At 40.8% G+C, this 21,928-nt stretch overlaps 1 protein-coding gene across 7 annotated transcripts in view; it reads right to left on the reverse strand.

The window, feature by feature from the left end:
• Nucleotides 1-3,224: 3,224 nt before the first annotated feature.
• SOX5 (SRY-box transcription factor 5) overlaps nt 3,225-21,928 on the reverse strand; it is a gene marked incomplete at its 5' end in the record, with an annotated part of 291,635 nt that continues 272,931 nt past the window's right edge. For all 7 annotated transcript variants that reach the window (XM_082308710.1, XM_082308708.1, XM_082308706.1 and 4 more), the window contains 4 exons: nt 3,225-3,736; nt 7,104-7,320; nt 13,667-13,836; nt 14,749-14,861. In XM_082308710.1, the coding sequence (XP_082164836.1) occupies nt 3,433-3,736; nt 7,104-7,320; nt 13,667-13,836; nt 14,749-14,861 (804 nt within the window). In that variant the 3' untranslated portion in view covers nt 3,225-3,432. The remainder of the gene's footprint in view (nt 3,737-7,103; nt 7,321-13,666; nt 13,837-14,748; nt 14,862-21,928) is intronic.

The raw sequence follows: 21,928 nt of genomic DNA on the forward strand, positions 1-21,928 counted from the left end.
AGCGCAGCCCGTAGTTGGGGGCCGAAATTCAGTCCCGCTGAAGTCAAAGGGCCTTCTTCCCATTGACTTCCCCGAGGCCGGCTTTCCAGCCCACACGTCTAAGACTTGCTCCAATCTCGCCTGCCGCAGTGGCACCTACCTGGAGCTAAAACAAAGTATTCTGGTAGCCCAAAGTGACACAATTAAACCAGAGTCTCTATAACGTGGTGGAAATCAAGCATCCAGCAAATGTGAGGTGAACCCACAAGAGTCAGAAGTAATTTGTTCACAAAGACAGGGAACAAATTTAAAAGTTAAAAAAAAAGGAGCAAATATCTGTTTTCACATTGTACATAATAATGATATAAAAACAATTGTCTATTTTTTTTTCCTTCTTATCCAAACAGAGTGCTTCAAAAAAATTGGCTCTAGATGACTGGTGTAATTAAATAACTAAAATGAGTGATGAGAGAGCAGAAGTTAATTAAGATTGAAAACAACACTCCCATTAATTCACTCCATCATAATAAACATCAGAAGTTGACATGGCTGGGGCCAAAATTAAAATAAAAGAAAGAGGAATGGTGTGAGCAGAAGAAGAAGCGATTTGTTTTCATATGTATATATATATATTTATATATATATAAAAAGGCAAGGTGGGGAGGGGTATCCATTTTAAATAGCCTAACAGCTTCATTTGCTGCACTGCCAAGTTAGAACAGAATAAAATAAAGTTAAAAAAGGGGGGGGATAAAATAAATTATACATAATTTACTAATCTGGGAACAGCTGACCATTATTATTATTATTATTATAATTACCATTACAACACTAGCAAGAAGAGGCAGTTCAACTGAAAAAAAAAAACCCAACACAGTCATAAAGTACAAACAAAAAGAACCTCTCTGACATGGAGGATATGATCAGCTACTCCAAGCATAACTTCAGAGCAAATCTTTTGAGAGAGAGAAAATAGAAAAGAATTTTTTGAGGCAGAGGTGGAAATCAACAAAGGGAAAACAGGAGAAAAATAAAACAGATGCTGCAGGGTAAAACTATCACACGTCCAAACTGCTCGTTGGAGTATTGTCCTAAGTCTTCAATGGCATTTGCTTGTTTGCTTTGCACAAGGTCTGCAGAGGTCAAGTTACACTTCAAGTGGGATTTCCAGAGGCAAAGACAGACCCCCCACAACCTCCCTTCCAGTCTCTCCTCCTACCTGCCCCTTTCATCCTGCACCTGGACTTAAATGGCTGGTTGCACCAAGGGCTAAATTTGCCTGATTAAGGGACCACTTGCAAAATCTACGTTGCTAAGTACTGAAGACCATGGTTCTGGTGAATGCTTGGGCTGGGACCTCACTGGCACTAAGATGCACAGGGCTATTTTCTACAAGTTAAAACTGATAACGATAGCAATGAGTCTCTCTCTAGGAGTAGGAATTTACCAGGGAGCAACATGAAGATAGAGGTGGCATCCTCAGTTAGAAAACTGACTCGGAGGAAGGCTTTTGCTTCAGTATGATCCTAAGACTTTGCTTCCCAGGCCAGAGAGGAGTTCTTGGATAGCTGCTGTTCAAAATCAGAGGTAGCTTTTTTGGTTGGTTGGTTGGCTGGTTGGTTTAGATCTAATGCTTCTGTCTTGCTACATGAACCTGGGTCCTGTCCTTCTACAGGAAGATCAGAGTGAGGAGATGAAAAGATGAAAACTCTTTGATTCACTTGTATTTACGTTCTTTTTTCTGAAATAAAGCGTAACATTCAGTTACCTTATTGGAAATAAAAGAGCCTAACTTCTGCTCAGGATTATGCTTGTGTAAATCCACCTTCCTCACCTGGTTGCTGTTGCCCAAGGAAGGCAAAACTGCCCAAGCAACATATCTAAGGGCTCTAGAACGACACTGAAAATATTTTAGCCCAGGAGAACGATTTTTCACTTGTGAGAGGCAGCAGCTAGGGAAACTCGGCACCGCAAAGGTTTGGGTTCTTACATGCCCACTTTGAATATGGAAGTCTCTTCATAGCTATTAGTCTTTCTTCCTACACAAACATCCCACTGATAAAAAATGGATTTCTGCAAGTGCAAAGGAGAAAAAGAAGTCAGTTAAAAAAAATTGCCTTTTGAATCAGAGATCAGTACTTAGCCACCCTGAAGGTACCAGTGCATTAAAACTGGACATGATGGTAACCTAATTGCACTCAGCGAGGAGGTAACATTTCCAGTTACCCTGTCCTGTGCTGAACAAATCACATTTTGGACAAGCCTTTTTTATGTTGTATATGCTGCCACTTGAAGTGTAAATTAAAAGCAAAGGCTCTTTATAGACCAAGTCATTTGGAGGGTGCAGGACTTCATTCTGGAACGTGCTTTTTTCTCACAATAGTCCAATATTATTCTTATTAGTACCATAAACACGCACACATGAAAATCCAAGATCATAAAATATTTTTTCTCTAAATTTCTTATGTCTCTCTCTCTCTCTCTCTTTTTTCACCTGAGAACGGCACCTACAGTTTCCTTTAAAAAGCAAAAGCAAAACCAAAAATATACGTCTAATCTCACCAGCTGCTGGTATATCAGGTTCTTCAAGGGATTGTCTAAGATACAACACTGTCCTAACTTAAGACAGAGCAGGAAGCAAAAGAAAAGCAGAAGAAACACAAAACAAGAAGAGACCAACCAAAAAAAAAGCAAATTGGACTAGTTCAGCGCTTTAGTACAAATTTGGCACTTGCTCAAAGACTCAGTATGGTGTGCAACTGATGAAGAGAAGTCCTCTCTTGAAAGGAAATAATTGCTTGTTGGGGTTAACAGAAACAGACTCCCCACTTCCTTCCTTGCCAGCCACGCGCACAGGCACGCACGCACACACGCACACACTTCGGACCCAGATTTGCCAGGGAGGAGGAGGAGGAGGAGGAGGAGACAGAGGGGGTCAAAGGAATTTTATCTTTTTTCTTTCCTGTCAGGTGCATTACCAAAAAAAAAAAATTATTTCTCTTTAAACTGTAGCACAAAACAACAAAACACATTCACAAGCCACTTGTTGGCACTGTGTACCTGAGTGAGAATTTCTAGAACATTGTAGAACAAACAGCCATAAAGTTTATTTGAAAAAAAAATAATAATAATAAAAGGTCGACGGGTAAGACTTCAGTGCTTGGGTATAGCAGCTGAATTACTGGCATTATTTTACCCATAGCTTATATCATTCTGTTGTTGTTGTCGTCGTTGTCTTTGTTTCCTTTCTTCTGAGCCTTTTTTCTTCTGATGCAGGCTGATGTCTATTAGTCAGCTGATGTCCCAACTAGTTAAGACTAACAGTTAAAGTAACAGTCAGTGTATGAGAAAGTTAATGTGCTTGGCCACTGGCAAGGATAAACCAGATGGGGCTTTATTTATTTTTTCTTTTCTCCTTGAAGTCCTGTAGGTCACGAGATATTTGGACCCTGATCAGTTGGCTTGCCCCGCAATGTGATTTTCACTGTCACTGCCATAGTCCGCATCGGGGTCATCCTCTTCCTCATCGTATTCATCGTAGATTTCTCCATTGACGTCATCGGTCTGCATCTCTTCCTTGATATGAGGCTCCTCGCCTTTGATGCCGTAAGTGCTCTGGATGACGGGCATCCCGGGCTCCGGGCTGCTGGACACGCTCGAGTGCTCGGAGGGCAGATGTGGGGAAGGCATTCCTGCCATGGCAATGGCTCCTGGGTAAACTACGCCCGCGGTGGCAATGGGAATCTGTGCTTGTTGCCTGCCGTGGAGAAAAAGTAAAAGGACATGTGAATACTGGAAGGAGTAAAGGAAGGGCAAGTACAACAGCACTTTGCAAGCCCACAGCATACGCTCTTGGGCATGCAGAGGAAGCTCCTGGATGGCCCATGCAAGACAACGCTTATATCAATACTCCAGGCTCACCAACTGATGCTCTTGAAATGAACATCAAGCCCAAATCAACTTCACTGGTAAGAAAACCCAGTCTCTGTAAACATCTCTAGCTGTACCTGACCTACACAGCTTCAACTGGACTGCTTGTGATGCAAACTTCTTTACTGGGTAAACTGGGTGTCCCATGAGCTGCCAGACAAAAATAAACATCCTTTCAGTTGTGGTCCAACTTAAAAAACATATATTTTGAAAATCTTGCTTTTAAATGATTCAAGCTGCTAGCAGGACTAGACATAGAAGTAACACATTGCCAAAAGGAGAGACACGGCGAGGGCTAGGTAGTTTGCACAGGAATGGGGAGTTGCTGTAGGATGAGGAGAAAGCAAGGCAGGTCTCTCCAAAGAGGCAATGCTTACTCCACGTTCACTCAGAGACCTGGCCATTATTAGGGAGAGGAACAGGGGGCTTTCTGGGGCCAACATGGGTTTATAGAATGATCACTAAGGGCCTCCCACTGGAAAGTGATAGTTTCCACAGTGAGTGGCACTTGTGAAAAGCAGAACCTTTGAAGGAAGGTGGATAAAATTGGGAAAAGGCAGACTTAAAACGGAAGCATGCATTATTTAAAAATAAATAAAAAGCAAGCAAGCAACATGAGCATTTGAGAAAATCCTCTACAGGATGCCTTTATACGGCATCTAAGCCTTGGAAACCTGTCTGCAGTAATGAAAGAAGAATTATTCCAGGCCATAGAAATTCCCTTTGCATCAAGAACACTAGCAGTGTTATACCAGTGCTTGTTTCCCTGAGAAGCTTCAGGGTCCCAACAAGCCTAGAGGTTTAAAATTCATGCTCCTTTTGTTTCCTTGCTGCATGAAGTAATTCCATTGCAGTAATACTCCTCAGTACATGCTGCACATTGTAATGTCATCAGCGGTGTGTCCATCTGCACTGAAAAGCCTTGCCACAGGAGACAGGGCAGAGTCTCTTGAGATGAACATTCTTAATTAAGAATGAAACCCTCCCCTGTTCCCCTGCCTGCCTGTGCCCTGGCTGTACAGTAAGCCTTGCACAGTACAGTGATCCTGAAAGACTTTCCTCTGCCAAACAGCTTTACATTTGTTTGGAATTGCTTGCTGCATTTTCTGATACTTCCTGCCTGCCATTCGAGCGAGGCCTCCCTCCGCACAGTCCTTATTTCCGTGTTTCCGAAACAAGTAGAAGTTGTGTCAGCTGAAGATATAGCTCTTGAAGTAGGGAGCGGATCTAATTTGCATTTTATTCTTAATTCAATAGGAAGGCTTTTGTTTTCTGGAGTCAGCATTTCTGTAACAAGATTCAGCACACTTAAATTGCTTTTAATATTTAACAATAGGAATGCTATGCACTTAAATGGTGCTTTTCAGAGTGCCTTTCAAATATTAAATAATTTAAGAATAGTATTTTTCCACTTCTATAGGATGTCCACTCCAGAGGATCTCAAAGCAGCTCTCAGATACTAATGTACTGGGGCTCTCAGCAGTCCAGTGAGGTGAGCTTACCCTACCACCACGGAAGATGAGTACATTGAGACACAGAAGCCTTAAGTATAAGAGTTGCAAAACATGTCCAGTCCTTCCCACTGTGATGCCTTCAGACAGGCTTTCAGCACGTCCCAGCAGCTGGCATAGCCACAGCTCTTGTAAACCAAATCACTGATTTTGGTGCCCAGGCAGGAGCTGGAGTGGTGCTCAGAAGTTTAGCCCTAAATGACCTGTACTGGGTGATGCAGCAGATGGGGAACTAAAACCAGGAATGCAACTGTAGTGCTGTGACCGCCAGCATCAAACACTGACCCCACTGCAGTCATCGGCCGCTTTGTCAGTGACTTCTATGGAGATTTCACCCCAGGTTCTCTGCTCTAATGCCCCAGTGCAAATTATCTCCTGAAATGTCTTGATTTCAATGTCAGCCTTGTTTGGAAAGCTAAATAATATGCAGAATGTTACAAGGTTAATTTTTTTTCCCGTGATGAAGCATGCATGTTAACCAGATAAGCAGTGTTTTGGGGGCTCTGTTGCCACCTATTCTTTTTCCAGAAGGCCCCCTCCTCTTTTTTAATCTCTTGATGCCAAATGTTGGCTGACTTCCCTGTGTTTGTTTCAGTGCTTACCATTGGGATCACTGGACCTGCCAGCGCCACAGGGTTAAGCAGCTCAAATTTCTCTGCTGAGCGGCTTACTGTAACAATGCACACTGTAGCTGTTTAAAACACAGTCTGATGACACTTAACAGTTGCTGGACAGATATTCTCTCCTTTATTGCCACTTCTAACCGTTAACTAGAGAGATGTGCAATTCAGTTAATATTAAAATGATTCCAAATTCAGATGAAACAACACAAAGTCCATTAATTCTGAGGGTCGTTCTTGTTGCTGGTTTTGCTTTTTTTAAGACCGCTGTGTAGCATTTAATTTTCTGGACTGAATACATAAATATTGCAGAATATTTGATTACTTCCAATTCTTTTGATCTGCTGTAACCAAAACCAAGGAGTCTTTGCAAAAGGAAAATACATGCTAGTTTTCTAGGCAAATTTTAATCTAATCATATCAAGCTGATCTATTAGCTGTTTATCACAACCAGTCATCTTGAAATTTATGCTGAACACAAAGCATTTAGCTTACTGTACTGGAAGACACTCCCTAGTATGACAAATGCCATCATGATCAACAACGCAGAGAACTTCATGCCTGATATGAATTTACTGAGCCAAGTCCATATTCCAGCTCAAGTTCAGTATGTTCAGCAGTCCTTTTGCAGACCACTTGCCACAGATCATACTGAATGCAAACTAGCATTTTTGGCTTTTGGATCAAGAGGCACCACCATAGATTCATTCAGATATACTCTCTGAGGCCTCATAATAAAGTAATACTTATAAGGCTTTATTAGAAGACTTACATTTCATTGGAGAATCGTAAGCTTTGTCTTTTTTTTTTCTTCTGCATGATCACAGTGGAAATGAGACAGTTGGCTGAAGCTGTAAGATGACTGTATAGCAGAGCCAACAAAAAAATCCCTAACTGCCTAACTTCCTCCTGGAACACATGGTTTTAAAGTATAAGCTTCATATTCTGCTAGCAATATATAATGTTCTGGCCAATAAAATATACCATTTACCACACTGAATTAAGAATTCTCCCCGAAAAATTTTTCTGCTGAAATGAGTGGTAGTTTTTAAAAGTCCCATACCCAACATTAAAATACTGCCTCATCTCCTGGCGTCTGTTGCGCATGATAGCCTTGTACTCGCCAATGCGTAATTTTTTGCCATCTACAAGGCAGGTACGCTTCGGCCTTGGCTTGTATTTGTAGTCTGGGTATTTCTCCAGGTGCTGTTTGCTGAGTCGGGCCTGCTCCTCATAGTATGGCTGCTTCTCTAGGTTCGTCATAGCTTTCCAGCGAGATCCTGTCACAAAAACCAAAAGAACGAGAAATGAGATTCTACTCATCCACAGACACTGAAAGGCAAAGAAACAAGTAGGTCAGCCAGAACAAGATACCTACGGTCATATCGCTTTGGGCTGGGAATCTGTCAGAGCTTCTAGACAGGGGTCAGGTCTTGTTTGTATTTGACTGGTAAACCTCTTGGGTATGGCCAAGAGGCAGAGAGAGATGATACTGGAGATTTTGATTCAATATTTTACTGCAACTTATCTACATCATAATGTCTTTCAGGTGGAAAGTAAAACCATTGTCCTGATAATGAGCAATCCCTGACACTTTGTTTTTGAAAACAAGGCAGTATATTTTAGTGGAATGGCCAAAGAGCTCTTAGATACACAGAGTCTGCTCTGCTACGTCCCCGCCACTTTGCTTTGGCCATGGGCCTGTTTTCACCTCCTGTTCTAGAGGAGGCACCGCTCCCATGTGCTGTGATCTAGTCACAGTGCTCCACCACGGCTGGATCAAGGCACGTGTCTACAGCTTAGTCCTTCATGACAACTACCCTATTTTTCTAGCTTCCAGGTTTGTAAGAAGCAGAATATGAACTGATTGTAAATGCTATGCTGCTGGGTACAGGAGCCTGCAAAGACCCTGAAGCAATGCCCCTAAAAGCTATAAACCATCCCATATGTCTCAGTGGGGTTTTAACTCCAAGACCAAGTCCTGGTGAACACTGCCAGCTCCAGCTTAAAGAATTTAGTATGTGTCATGAAGAGAAGAGCACTGGGATACTGGCACACCTCTCCACGGAGCCGCACTACAGCTTCATTGCTGGCAGCCTTGTTTCTGACACTCTGCCTATGTTAGTGTGGATATTTGAGCTAGGGAAATAATGAAGACCTTACAGTTTTTTTCAAATACCTCCTGAAATTTATAAACTAATATTTCTTAAAGGACATAATATGGGAGCAGAAAGTAAAATTTCTTGAACCAGTTATCCTATTTTATTTTTCCATGAACTATAGAAGTGCTTCAGGGTAAGACACATTTCAGGATTTCATTTCATGTAACAGGAATGGTCCAAGCTGTGAAACATGTGGCCCAGAAGGAAAACTTCACTGGAAAATAGTCAATTTTCCCATTAGAAAAAAAGTTTGAATAGTTTCTCAGTTTAATGGGTTCATAATGTCATATGTCATACTTGACTTCCTCTTGTTCTTCATTTTTTATGGTTACTCATACTGTACTTAGCTCATGCTATTACTCAGGCTGGTCTTAGCTCACTGTGCCCCTAAGACTCACAATATAGAGAGCGCAGTTATCCCTTTTGATTATTGACACCATCTTCCCCATTGCTCTTCGACTCTTTATTCCAAGCTGCAGTTTGGGCTTCTGGAGTGAAGGGTTAACGGGCTGGTACAGCCTGACCTCACACCTAGAGATAACCGATTCGTAAATAATGTCTTTGTTCTGAAGAGGAGCAATGGACATCCCTTTCTTAGCAAACATTACTTTGGAGTCAAACCCATCATTTTTCATAATGTTTACAACACATAACATGCAGAGATCCTCCAGCTAGTTCTGGAATGGGAAACGGTTTAATTACATTGTTATTAGCTTAGGCACAGCACCGTATTAGCATGACTAGATGGTTTCTAGGATTTGGACTAAAACTCCTTCACGGCCCTTTGTATGTCATACAGAGGCAGTGTCTGTGCACAGGGATCTGTAGCAGGGCTCTGTGTTACACAGGGCAGCAAACCTCTGCGGGCAGAATTCTGGTCAGCAGCTTTGTCTCCTCAAGAGAAATTATTCCAAGCTTTTTCTGGCAAAGAGAGTGGCTAGAGAAAGTGACACCAACTTTCCACCCGTAGTACCTCCTAGATTTTGGGCTAAATGACACAGTGATAAACATGTGGAGACTGCCAAAACACTTAACACATACTAATGCTGCATAAGATGGAAACATAGATAGGACCTCTGTTGAAAGATGTTAAGAATTCAGGGTAAAGCATATGAGCTCTACTGGACGATGCCCAGATGGAGTTCTACTTTCAAATTCTACCTTGTAAACACTGGCACACTAGCGTTTTAGCCTATGAAGAAAATCGTAAGAGTTATCTAAATCTAGAGTCCTGTAATCACAGGCCTGCTGTAGTTCCAGTGGCTTAGAAAAACAGCCCCAGCCCCATTTCCTGCTGATGAATCAGTTTTTATTTATGAATAATAAAGTTGAAAACCTCAGTGTTTAAACAAATCTTGACATTTGCTTTACATGCTGTGCAGGGACCTGCAATGTAGGAACTCAGACACATTTTGAGACAGATGGACAGACAGAAAGGTAGAAATTAAAATCAGTTGTTGCAAAATTGCCATTAAAACATTCTATTCCAGCACGATTCCTCTTTCGCTGTGCTAGCTCACTTGCTGCAATCCTACAGTCAGATCTGAGCAGGCAGATTCCTACCCCCTCATGTGAAAAGATCTGTAAAGAGTGGGTGAAGTTAGGCAAACACATAAGTCTTTGCAGGATAAGGGCCATAAAAACTGAAATTTTGATACATAATATTTGTACATACAGTTACACATACAATATCTATACATAATGTCATTCATTATGTTTTTCCTTCCCAAGCTGCAAACTCAATACAACAAAAATCTTGGCAGTCTCACCTCTCTTCCTAGCAAATTTTTAATAGCTGCTTTCTGCACTGATACCTTCTCTTACTCTGACTTTACTGTTTTTACAAAATACACTAAATATAATTTCCTAGTACGTTTTGAAGTATCATAAATAATTAAACAAACAATGCTGTAAAAACAAATTTTGAAAAAGGGCACATTTTCTGATGACAAACCCTTGGTTTTTACATTTTATCATTTTCACTTATTTTCTTAGTAATATGCAAAATCCAACCAGCTCTCTGATTGGTCTTAATCTGAAATTTTGAAAGTTTGAAGAATATATAACTCTGATCTTTGAATTTACATCTACAGGCAAGCTAAGCTATGAATGAGTATCGTCAATCAACATACTAAAACTGGTTAAAAATACCTTGTGTTTGGACAAAATACATTTGTAATAGCTTTATCTGCCATTGTTTTATGTGTCTATAAACACACGCAGGCAGGCATGGGTACCTATGCACAGCACTAAGCCCAAGCCCAAACAAGGTGTGATGGAAGAATCTTGAAAAATCTTTCTTTTTAAGGGAAGATTTACACTCTTGGGTAAGCTTTCTGCTCACCATCTGTGTTAGAAAGCTTTGAGTGGGTCAAGTTTGCAAGGCTTTTCTCCTTGACTATGAAAACAAGAACCCGTTCCCCTCCCTGGGTGCATACGTAATGACAAGCAGGATTCTCGCACAGTTCTCCCTGATCTGGTGGCTGAGGTATTCAGAAAATAAACGCGAAAACTGTAAGACTTTGCAGCACCAAACATGGCTCCTAGCCCCAAAGTGAGCTAGGGCAGTTAGAGCTGTGCCCACACGACGACTGTGAAGATGGCTATAGAGGGCCAGCTATTTGAGTCCAGGGCAGAAAAGGGATGCCCCCATGGGTGCCCCGGCACTTGTGCTCGGGCACACGCGCGCATGCACTAGATGGGGTTAGGAGCTCTGCTTACTGCTGATTTTAAGCCAAGTTTCTCTGACAAGAATTTTCAGCTGTTTGTAATATTGCCGAACTTTTAGTCCATTAGACCAACATTTTTCAATCTCAGTATCTGAATCAGGCTGGTTTTACGTTTAAAAAATACCCTTACATACACAAACACTTGTATAATGTGTAGGTATGTGTATAGGTTTGTGTTCACACGCTTACACATCCACGAGACAATTTCTGAAGGTAGTATCTAACTTCATCTTTTCCTAATCTCTTTATGTAGATTTCTCAGTGAAATTAATTAAAATCTTTACAAAAATATCTAAACAATGCATTATTAAATTGATAGGGTCCAGCAGACCCATTTTAGCACTTTTTTAACAATTTACTAAAAAAAAATCATTATCCACAAGTTTAAGTTGCAATGAACAGATGGATGAGAAACGTATGCACAGATGAATTTAGTGACAAATCCATGTATCTAATTTTTATGCTCAAAACATAATACCACAGTGTCAAACATAATCCCTAGAGAATTCTAGTGCTGGGAAGGGCACCTCCTCCCATTTTACTACAAAAATGACCCTCGATCAGTGACAACTCCATCTAAGCTACTCTCTGTGACAATGAGCTCTCTGACCTCAATGTGTAGCAGTGCTGCTGAAAAAACGGTAAGGAAAAATTGTGCCTTTCTAATAAAGAGACCCTAATACCTGGCTGAACTGCAAGCTTCTAGCTGCTCACCCTACGCCAGTTAACAGCGAGTTCCCTGCTGACTTCAAAAGACTGGCCTTTTGCAATTGAGGGAAGACCTTTGTAATGTTTCTGTCAAGAAAGAAGACATCAGGACATCCCTCTTCATTGCATAGGTGGAATAAAAAAAATTAAATGTGATGCTGGAAAGAAATAGAAACATCATCTCTTGCTGCTTCAGACCTTGCTTTTCCCCATATCTGGCAGCAAAACAGAAAGAGTTTGGAGTCAGCTATACTGTCTGTCACCTCAACAGGATCTGTAATGAATTTGCACATTTTACTCCAACTACTGTATATCTAATCAGAAAAAGATGTCCCCATATCTCCCTGATCTAGCGCCAAATAGTAAAAGGTGATTCCTTATGTTAACAATTTCAGCAGAATGGCTTATTAAAACCAGATTTTAGGGTATTATAAAATGCTTAGAAGCCCTTTAAAATGTCAACCAGGATCCCCAGAGACTGCGTAAAATGTCAGCCCAGCTCAAGCGCCTGTTTTAAGCAGAATGAATTAGCAGCGTGCTGTCGGAGGTTGTTATCCAAAACAATCAGTTAAGAGGGAAAACATCAAGCTCTCTTTGTACTTTCTATATGAAAAGGGCCATTCAGAATGATCTTGTAGATTTCTGAAGCTGATTATTTAAAAACAGGTTTCACCAGGTCTACTCTCAATTTAGAAACAGACCAAAACTATTACTGCCCTGTCCTCAGTCTAATCACATCATACACCTCTGACCAATATAATCCCTTTTAACCAGTATAAGGTTATTTTACCATCAACATAACCAATTTAGCCTTCTAATCCTGTTCCCATAACTAATCTAATCATCTTGTACCACCCTTTTAATCATGGGTTAATATCGTCACATCTGCCATCCACAGCCAATACATTCTGCCTCTCCAACCAATTTATCTCATTTCCACTTGCCCCCTGCTGAATTTTCATAATACCACTCTAATCAAGCTAAACTTCAAACCTCTGACCAGTCTAAACTCAGCATATTTACCAGCCCTGCAGCTGGTTAATGCTGCCATTACAATTGCACTACATCTCTCGAGTTGTCTGCAAAACCGACGAGACCTGCAGCCCAGGTAAACATGATCTCTGCTTAAGCTTCTACCCGCTGGCCTGAGGGATGCTTAGGTCCTGTAACACAGTCTTTATCGGTAAAAATGCAACACCTCCAATTTGGTCACAGATTTTTTTTTTCTGCAGAACAGTAATTCATTGGCCTCAGAGATCCTCATTATTCACCTTCCATATCATTCAGTGTGTCACAGAGGAGTAACTTCGGACAGAATGTGGTCCTGGGAATTTGAGCAAGCAGTGAAAAGCTGGAAGACTATGGCATGAAATTCAGTAGATGAAGCTCATGACAAATATTGCTTCGGATGTGAAGAGTAGAGGGTACGGAAATTAGTTCTGATGTTTCTTTTTTTGATTTCAGGATTCTTTTCAGAATATTTAGAATAAAAGCAGCTTGTGATAGAGATGATGTACTAAAGGGGAATTTAATATAACAGGAACATAATAAAAATCCTTTAAAACTGTCCATGTATAAAATAAAAGGATGTATTTCAGGATCTTTTCCCTACGGCCATTGATTTGAACAGAAAGTGCTATGGCACAAACCAACTACTGCGGTGTGCTATCCTATAGAATCTAGTTAGATAAAGTATGTGGGCAAATAAATTCTAGCGGTCATTTTCTGCTTGTTCAACAGCCTAATGAAATGAACTGTTTTTGTCTATTCAGTTCATGCTTTTAGCACCAAAACCACCACCATAATCTCAGCAATTACAAAGACACAAGAACATTTCAGGTTATGGTTAATGTATACTGCTGGGCAGCACAGTGAAAGCTCGTATCACTGCTGTCCATGGTGCAGTCATTAAGTAGCAAAACACACATTCTAGAGACAGTAATTTTGCTGTGTCAGGTGCTCAGCTCTATTCAGTCAAAAATTTTTTGAGTTTTGCTACTGAAAGAACAGTGCTTTACCATTCTTACCTAGTATCTTGCTGATATTGGAGTTGTGCATGTCAGGGAAGGCTTGAAGGATCTTCCTCCGTTCATCTTTAGCCCACACCATGAATGCATTCATTGGGCGCTTGATATGGGGCTCATTGCTACCACGCCCTCTGGATTCCCGATAAATTCTAGACTCCGAAACTCCTGCACTTCCTAAAAAGAAAGAGAAAAACATTCCCAGCTTGTGTTTCATTATGTAGCTTCCTCTGCCACCTATGTCAGGTGCTGCACATTCAATGAGTCAGTGTTCACAATTTCTTCTTTTTACTTGAAGCATTTCTTCTTTTTACTTGAAGCAGTAGGAAATACCATATATTGCATATTGTCTAGTTTTTAGTTCTTCTATTGATTCAGTATCACATAGTATAGACTTGATGACGAGTTTCATTTTTTTTTTTCAACACAAAGCATTAAACAGCTTTTCTAAACCATCTTTTACTACTTAATAATGTAAAACCAATACTTAGATTTTCCTTTTACTTTCTTCCTTTCTTGCTTACCAAATGCTGGTCACATTATGTTACCTATCTTCTACCTTTTTTGTGATGAGAAGGGGATGATATATGGCAACATCAGGCGTTTCTTAGGCAGCTCTCTAACTAGCACATGAATATTTACACATCTGTCTGTTTTTGTTCTTATCTCTCTGTAACAACATAAGCAACAGCAGTGAAAGAAACAAACATTATGCTTGCTTCATCAAACCAAGAAAGTTCCTACAGATGCAGAGAGTGCATCACCTATGGATGATCTGGTCTATAATTCATGGACTCACTGTGTGATCTCATTTATCCCACATCTATTTGCCTCTTTTATTCCCTTTAACCATCAGAAATACATTCTTGGTCCAGTCTTGAGAAGTGCAGTGTACAGAAGAGAAGGCTAAAAATCACCTCCAGACTTAAAACACCACACAATTAATCATTTTTTCCTGCCTTGTTTCATAGCCACTTATTGCTAACCGCTCTTACTCCTCACAGGCCTCCAAAGCACTTGGATTCTCCTCCGGATCCCATTGACATGTACACACAAACCTGGAAATAAGGATAAGCCATTTATACTGACCGTCAGAATCTCCACTCATGTTGAAATCCATCATTGCGTGGCTAAACTTCCCGTCTTCACTCTGTTTTACTGCCAGTTGCTGAGTCAGGGTCTCCAGCGTTGTTTTGTCCTATATGGGCAAGATGACAGGGTTTGGATCAGGAAAATCATTAAATATTGTAACTGCAAAGTTCACAGGTAATTTAGAAGGTTGATAAGGAAGCTGGATAACAATTCATTCACAACAGTTTACTGAGACAGGTATTTAAGAATACAGAGTAATATTTTTTTTGGAAGGGATATGGTTGCAGACTCTACGAAGTCATTTTTAAAACATGCTTATTAGCTAGTGATGAGCAAACTTCATAGTGTTGAAAAGACTGGTTTAGTTAGGCATGATAAAATTGGCTGCACATCTGAAGAATGCTTCAACTCTCTATGTCCCTGGGACTGCAAAGCTGGACTGGAAGTTTAGATGATACATGCTCTTTTGCAATGTATTTATTGTTTTACTCTATTTCCAGCCTGCAATCAAAGTGCGGAGACATGGATGACTTTGCTCTTTTTCTTTTTATAAAAGGCAATATTTTAGGAAGCAGCCCATAGGGGAAAAAAAAATCCTGTAGTTCAAACTTATTCAGGCCTTGGGAAAGGGTCAGCCTGAATCAAGCATGATACTTGGGCAGCAGTTTGTGTTCTTGTCCAGACCGTTTGCCCAACCCTACTAACACCCCGTCCATCATTCATCTAGTCAGAACTATCTGTGAACCTGGATTGCAACAGGCTAGTGCGTGCTGCCAATTAATCTGTCAGGCTGCAGTAGTGTCTAAAGACATTGCCAGAACAACGTGCCAGGGCCATCAATTCCAATGTTCTCTTCAAAACACCTCGCTTCCCCCTGAATTGTTTGACTTTACAAATACAAAGGTGTTCCATTTTCCAACTGTTTTTGTTTTCCCAATGAATTTTACTCATAAACGTTCTATCTTCCTGACAATCATATGTTTAAAAATAAGTCTTTCAGGAAAGCAATACTAACATTTCAAAATGTTAGGCACTGTGCCTTTTGCAAAGCTAAGAAAATGACATGATACGGAATGATAATAAAGTGGCTCCAGTCGAAAAAATTCTTTTGAGCTTCTTCCTGAAAGAAACATTGCTGTTTTGTTACTCTGTTCCACTCCTGATGACTGTAAAAGATCAACAAACTAAAAAAACTTTCAGATTTCACATGGCAACCGGAGACTTTACAACTATTCTATGTAGCCTAATAATGTCACTGGGCTGTGCTATAGAAGAAAACAGAAAAGAGAACAATACGAATACAGAAACGCTTCCCGCAATGTGATGTCCCTACATCTGCAATTCAAAGAACAGTTCAAATTCATGTAAGTCATTCCACAAAGATTTTCTTGAGAGAGTTAGAAAGGAGGCTAATCTGCCAACTTCGTACACTCAGACAGTTTAGGGAACATGAGGTTAACTTTCCTTCTCCTCACACTCATTTTCATTGTGGATCCCTTTTGGACTCCTGGTGCTCTGTCTATAAGCAGACACATCACCACCGAAACCATGCAAGATGAGTTATCCTCTTGGTTTTTGCAGGAAAAGCTCAAGCAGCAGAGTCAGCCTATCACAAGCAAAAGGGTTTCTGTAACACTTCCAGGCCCAGCAGATCCAGGAAGCTTGGAGAAGCTCCGAATAAGCGCCTGAACTATTCAGGCATTTAGCTTTACCAAACTCTTTGATCTACCGGTCTTAACTCAGCTCTCATTTCCAACGCAGCCCATCAGCAGACAGAAAGTCAGGAATAAGTTGACTTTGTATCTCTTCCAAATGGATCTCAGCTATATAATGCATGTCAACAGTTTTTCCTCAAAAAGAATCTATTTATCATCATCTTTGTGATAAGAGTTCAAAAATTTTTATGTCAGAAATCATTTAAAAATGCTGCCACCAACCTAAAATACGAAAGAACATCTCCTCTTGTTGAGTATATTATGGGGGAGGGGAGTTATTCTGTTGCAGACTTTTCTTGAATCATGTATAAACCTCTTAGAGAAACAGAGCCGAGAGCGCAAAGGGCACAGGCTTAACAGCTTTTTCTTTATGCAGTAAACGCAGCTGTTGAAGTCGGAGGCAGTCACATTCAGAACCACACTCTGCCGACATGATCTGATTGAGTCTTAAGGTCAGCGAATACTCCGGCATGCTGTCTGCAAGGTACACACCGGGTACGGCTCGTTTATCAGAGTTTGACTTAACAAGCCTACAGATGCTCTGCCGCTATCCATCTTGGGCAAAGTTTTGCATGTTGAGGTACGGCCACGTTGGATGAAGTGAGAGCGCAGGCACGATCGAAGAGGGGCTGTGAAGGAATGCCAGATGAGTGCTGAGCTCCCGGGCTGCGCTGCTCAGCCCCAGCGCCTGGAGGTGGCTCTCCGGGCAGCTGAAACGCAGGTGAGCGGGGAGACCACCCTTTCAACACGGTGACAATTTACTCCCTGCTACTTAAACACAGAGAATGACAATATAATTCAACCAGCAACGATAAGGTGGCAGTTAAAAAGAACTGCATGACGTTGCTCTTGAAACAGAGGATGTCAAAACAGCCAGCCGTACTTTTCCGTGTTAATGTTTAGAAATGTTTGAGTTTAAAAAGTACTCAGGCAAGAATAAGCCTAAGGCCTGCTCTTCCCTAAGTCTCTGCAACAGCATTAGGAGAGCAGAAAGCGATCAGCGACACCCTGGCAGGATGCAAAAGCTTGACTATAGGTAAGTAGCGTTCCGATTCCCTGTCCTACGCTCTTCCCATTAAACACACGGCAGCTGATTTTCCCCAATCCTGATGTATAGAAATGCTTTTTACAATTACAAAATATTCAAAAGGGACCAAGCAGCATTCCCGTCTTGTTTTGCTTGAAAGCATTTAGTTGATGACTTACTGCTTTTCGTTTGATGGAAGCATCTCTTTACCTTTCCTACAGAGTCTTTCAATTAATGGAGAAAGTATTTATGGAAGCGCCAAAGAAACAAAGGAAAAAAAAATCTTTTCTTCCCTGACCCCAAATAAACTGGCAACCTGCTGACATTGCCAGCCCAGCCTCCTCTCACAGAACCTATTTAAGAACTTCAGAGAAGAGATCCACAATGGTTTCAAGTTTATACAAAAGCATGATCTATTTATCATCATTATCTTAATTCAATAGCAAATTACACATTCTTAAAACTGCCACCACTCCACTGTGTTGGATTAGCTGTGTAAACAGTAGCAAGGTGTGGTACCATCCAGTGATAACAGGTGGAGTACATGCATGTTGGGTTCAGCAGCACACTTTAATAAAGTAGTTGTGATACAGCACGACAATTCAGGAGACAGTGGCACGTTCCTGCACACTACGCTGGACTACGCCTTAAACTTATTTTATCATTATATCAAGCTCTACATCCAATTGTTTTGCTGGGCAGAGAAAGAAATGGGGAAGAGAGTTCAGCTGATGGAATTGTACATGTTTTCAGGTTTTGAAAGCTACAAGAAAGTAACCAGAGTGATAATCCCCTCATTTCAGCAGGTTTGCCCCACACCCCAAAGGTATAAAATGCTATTCGTCCTATGAGCAATGCACGAGTGGCGTGAATTGCAGCCTAGAACCAATACTGCTGGGAAGAACAGGCAAGGCTGATCCAGACCCAGGGAAGTGCTGCTAAGTCTTGCTTGTGAAACCTGCTAAAAATCAGACTGCATAAAGCAGAGAAACAAAAGGTAAGGAACGCTTCTGCTCTTGCAGGAGGAGAAACATAGGGATCTCTTGCTAAAGATGGAAGTGATTCCTTTTCTTCTAAATTTCTGAATTTTGGATCAGGCCCCAGAAGGCTGAAAGACATCATATAAACATCTTTTTCCTCTATGAAGAACTTTGGCAGAGGTTGGGAAAAACTATCCTAATGGTCATTTCTATTGGACTGTAGGAGAGACTCTCTGTAGGGGCAGCGAGAGCTCCGTTATCTGTATCATTTAAAATCATAATGGGCAAACCAGAGAAGATAATAGTGCAGAGAGCAATCAATCCCACAATAGCCCAATTGTTGAAAGTATAACCAGAGAGGTTTCATCAACAGCCACAATGTGATGAGAAGTTTCTAAAACTTTATTAATTCAAGAAAATAATCTGCTCGAGAAGATTGATTTGTACCACAGCTCCCAGCAATGTTCTAATTATATTTAAAAGAACAATGAAAAACATGTCATGTAGGAAAAAAAAAAAATATAAAAAATGACTAAGCACCGGAAGTCAGACTCAGTTTTGTGGTCAGCTGCAAAAGTTACTTGGCTCTCTGTCACGGATAGCTGTCATAGTTTAACAAAACATTGATCTAAAAATGACAAGAACTTGATTGCAGTCTCTTTCATAGAAGAAACATAAAACAAGAAGAGTCAAAACATATGTAGAACAGCCTGATAATGTTTGCCAGAACTCCTCCCACTACTATACAAACGTGAAGCAAAACCTTGGAAGGTATGACAAATAAAGACATTCTGACATATTTGCCTACTCCCCTCTGACCTTGCTGCTCCTGTCTTGTGCTGGATCGTGGTACGAACGCTCAGGGTTCACCTGAGACCATGTGCACGCCTCCACTCCTGAAGGACTCCACAGTTCTTCCAGAATACTGTGAATGCTGGGCATATGGCAACGGATCCCTCCTCCCCCTCTTTGAGACATCCTTTTGGCTGGGGTATTTGGCAAACACTGACAGTACTCTGAACTTCGTTAGAATTGTATTTTGGCAAGAGCTGTTCTTCCGATTGCATAATTCAAGGTTAGCAGTTTTACTGAAGCAGTCCACTCTTCACTTTTCTACTCCCCTAACCCTACCCCCATTTCCCCTGATAAGAATATTTTTCCTCTCAGTTTGATGCCTGCAGAGATACGGCCAGCGTAGAATGCTAGAGGAGGAGTATTCAGGCATATCTCTTCACATTCCTGCTTTTCTTATTCCAAGTGAACTGAAAGGCCGGGCAAAAAAAATGCGTTTGTAGAGTAGCTGGAGAGAGCCAAACATGGTTACATATGGCCTGCAAGGAGAAACTGGCTCATCAGTTCTTGCACCTAAGAATTACAAATACGCTGATGGACAGAGTGCCTGCTACCTTTGTTCCCTTCAGTGTCAATACGTAAAAGAAACAGATGGTTGCCTGTTATTGTCCTTTTTAGTGTCCCATTTCCCCCCTCCCTCTCCAAGTGCAGTTTGTCCAGCTATTTACCATCCTGCTCTGTGGGAAAAACTCCCACATCTAAACTCTAAAGGTGGCGTTTTCAAATAGATTGAGTTTTGATAAGCTCATTTTTATCTTAGGTTGTTGAGCAGGCCCTGTTACACCATCTAATGTGGTTTATGGTGCAGAGGCAGAAGTCTTCTCTCAGCAAGCCCCAGTAAATAGCAACTGTTCAGACACATACCTTGGTCAATATGCACCAAATCTTGAAGTACTAGGCAGATTAGCTGCTAGACTATGATCCTGCAATGAAAGTTCACTTCTGTTCATGACAGAAAAATATCTTTAATTATCAGACATACTGGTGCTGCCAGGTGTTTTCCATTCAACGTTATGACACTTTCCTTAGCTCTCCAAAAAGGTGAAGAGTCTTATCCTACATCTGACATAAGTGAAGATTTTGTAAAAGTAATCTTTCTGTGCAATTCCACTGCCTCTTGCAATAATAAATGTCAAAATAGCTTATGTTATAAAATCTTCATCCACAGTCTTTCAAAATGTGGAAAACATGAGGTAGGAGGCATTAGAGATGACAGAGAGCTGGAAGAACTTAGAGGAGCCACTGGCAGTAGTGAGAGATGTGCCCAGAGGTTTGCACGTGATGAATTATTTGCAGTCCAGGCTCTACTCCTGCATATTAATGCCATGGTACTTCAAAATAGGTACTGTGCACCTGTCTATGTCTCAGTCCAAACCATGTTACAGTCCAGATCACGTTACACCTACAACTGCTGTAAGAGAATTTCTGGCTCTTTTCTGAGGGATCTTCTATTTAGACTTAGGTTTTTCTGTGTAACGGATCACATTGCCCAAGTGTTTTGCACTTATCACTGAATTTAGCCACAAAATTTCACAAAAAAAAGGCAGTATTATCCAGATGGGAAACTGAGTCACATATTAAGTGACTTGCCAAAGGTTCCTGAGTAAGACCAGTAGTTTTAGGAACTGAAACTAGCCTCCTGAATCTTATCTAAAAATTATAACCTCAAGCTTTTAATTTCTTTGTGAGTGTGGAATTGTGACTCTTGCTGATGGCACATGTTACTAGGGAAAGCAAAATAAAATCAAAATAAGAGCAGTTACAAATCCGCCATTACAATGGACCTTGCTTAAGTAACGCTTGCAGGGCTGTAAAACTCATAAAAAGCACATGCATGAAATGATAAAATAGAGTGAGACTTTCAAATGTTGACTCAGTAATTGTTAAAACCCTTCTGGCTGCACAATTTTATAGCTTTCTACTGTACTAATGAAAAGGGAAGAAACAACAAAGAAGAGTTTTAGCCTTCCAATTATATAAACTCTGTGGACCACCAAAGAAGATGAAAGATTATTTGTAATGTCACAGCAATTTATCATTTGGGAGACTTTTTTTGTTGTTGCATCAAAGTTGAGTATGAAGAAACAATGCATTCACCACCCCCTCAGCTCTTTCAGTCTTGCTTATCTGAGATCTCTCTTTTTCATGGACTAATCCACCCACAGAACGTAAAAGCAGCATTAGAAACAAGAAAATAAAATCACATTCTTTATTTGCGCCTCTTCCTGATTTTATGGTACTTCTTTCATAATTATTACATTCAGTCTTAATCGGAGCTACATCACTTGGTAAAGGAACCACATCTTTTGGTTTACGGTATATATTCAAATCCAGATTGGTTCAATACTTCCTGGAAAGCATTGCATCTGATTTGTAATCTATACGAAGTGCTGTGGGGACTCAGTACTGAGAGGCGCCCTATGAGGGAAAAAATCAGATGGATCAAGTAGGCCCAGACATTTAACTACTCTCCTCTGAGGAACAGACACCCAGTCACAGGGGGAATTTGCTGAAATTTGTATAGTCATTTTCTTTGCCGTATGTTGTGGACATAGGTCTTTGGTTTCTAAGGGCTCTCAAGTCAGTACCTTTCAAAGCA

Source organism: Platalea leucorodia (assembly GCF_965183815.1).
Source record: "Platalea leucorodia genome assembly, chromosome: 4".
Taxonomy (NCBI): Eukaryota; Metazoa; Chordata; class Aves; order Pelecaniformes; family Threskiornithidae; genus Platalea; species Platalea leucorodia.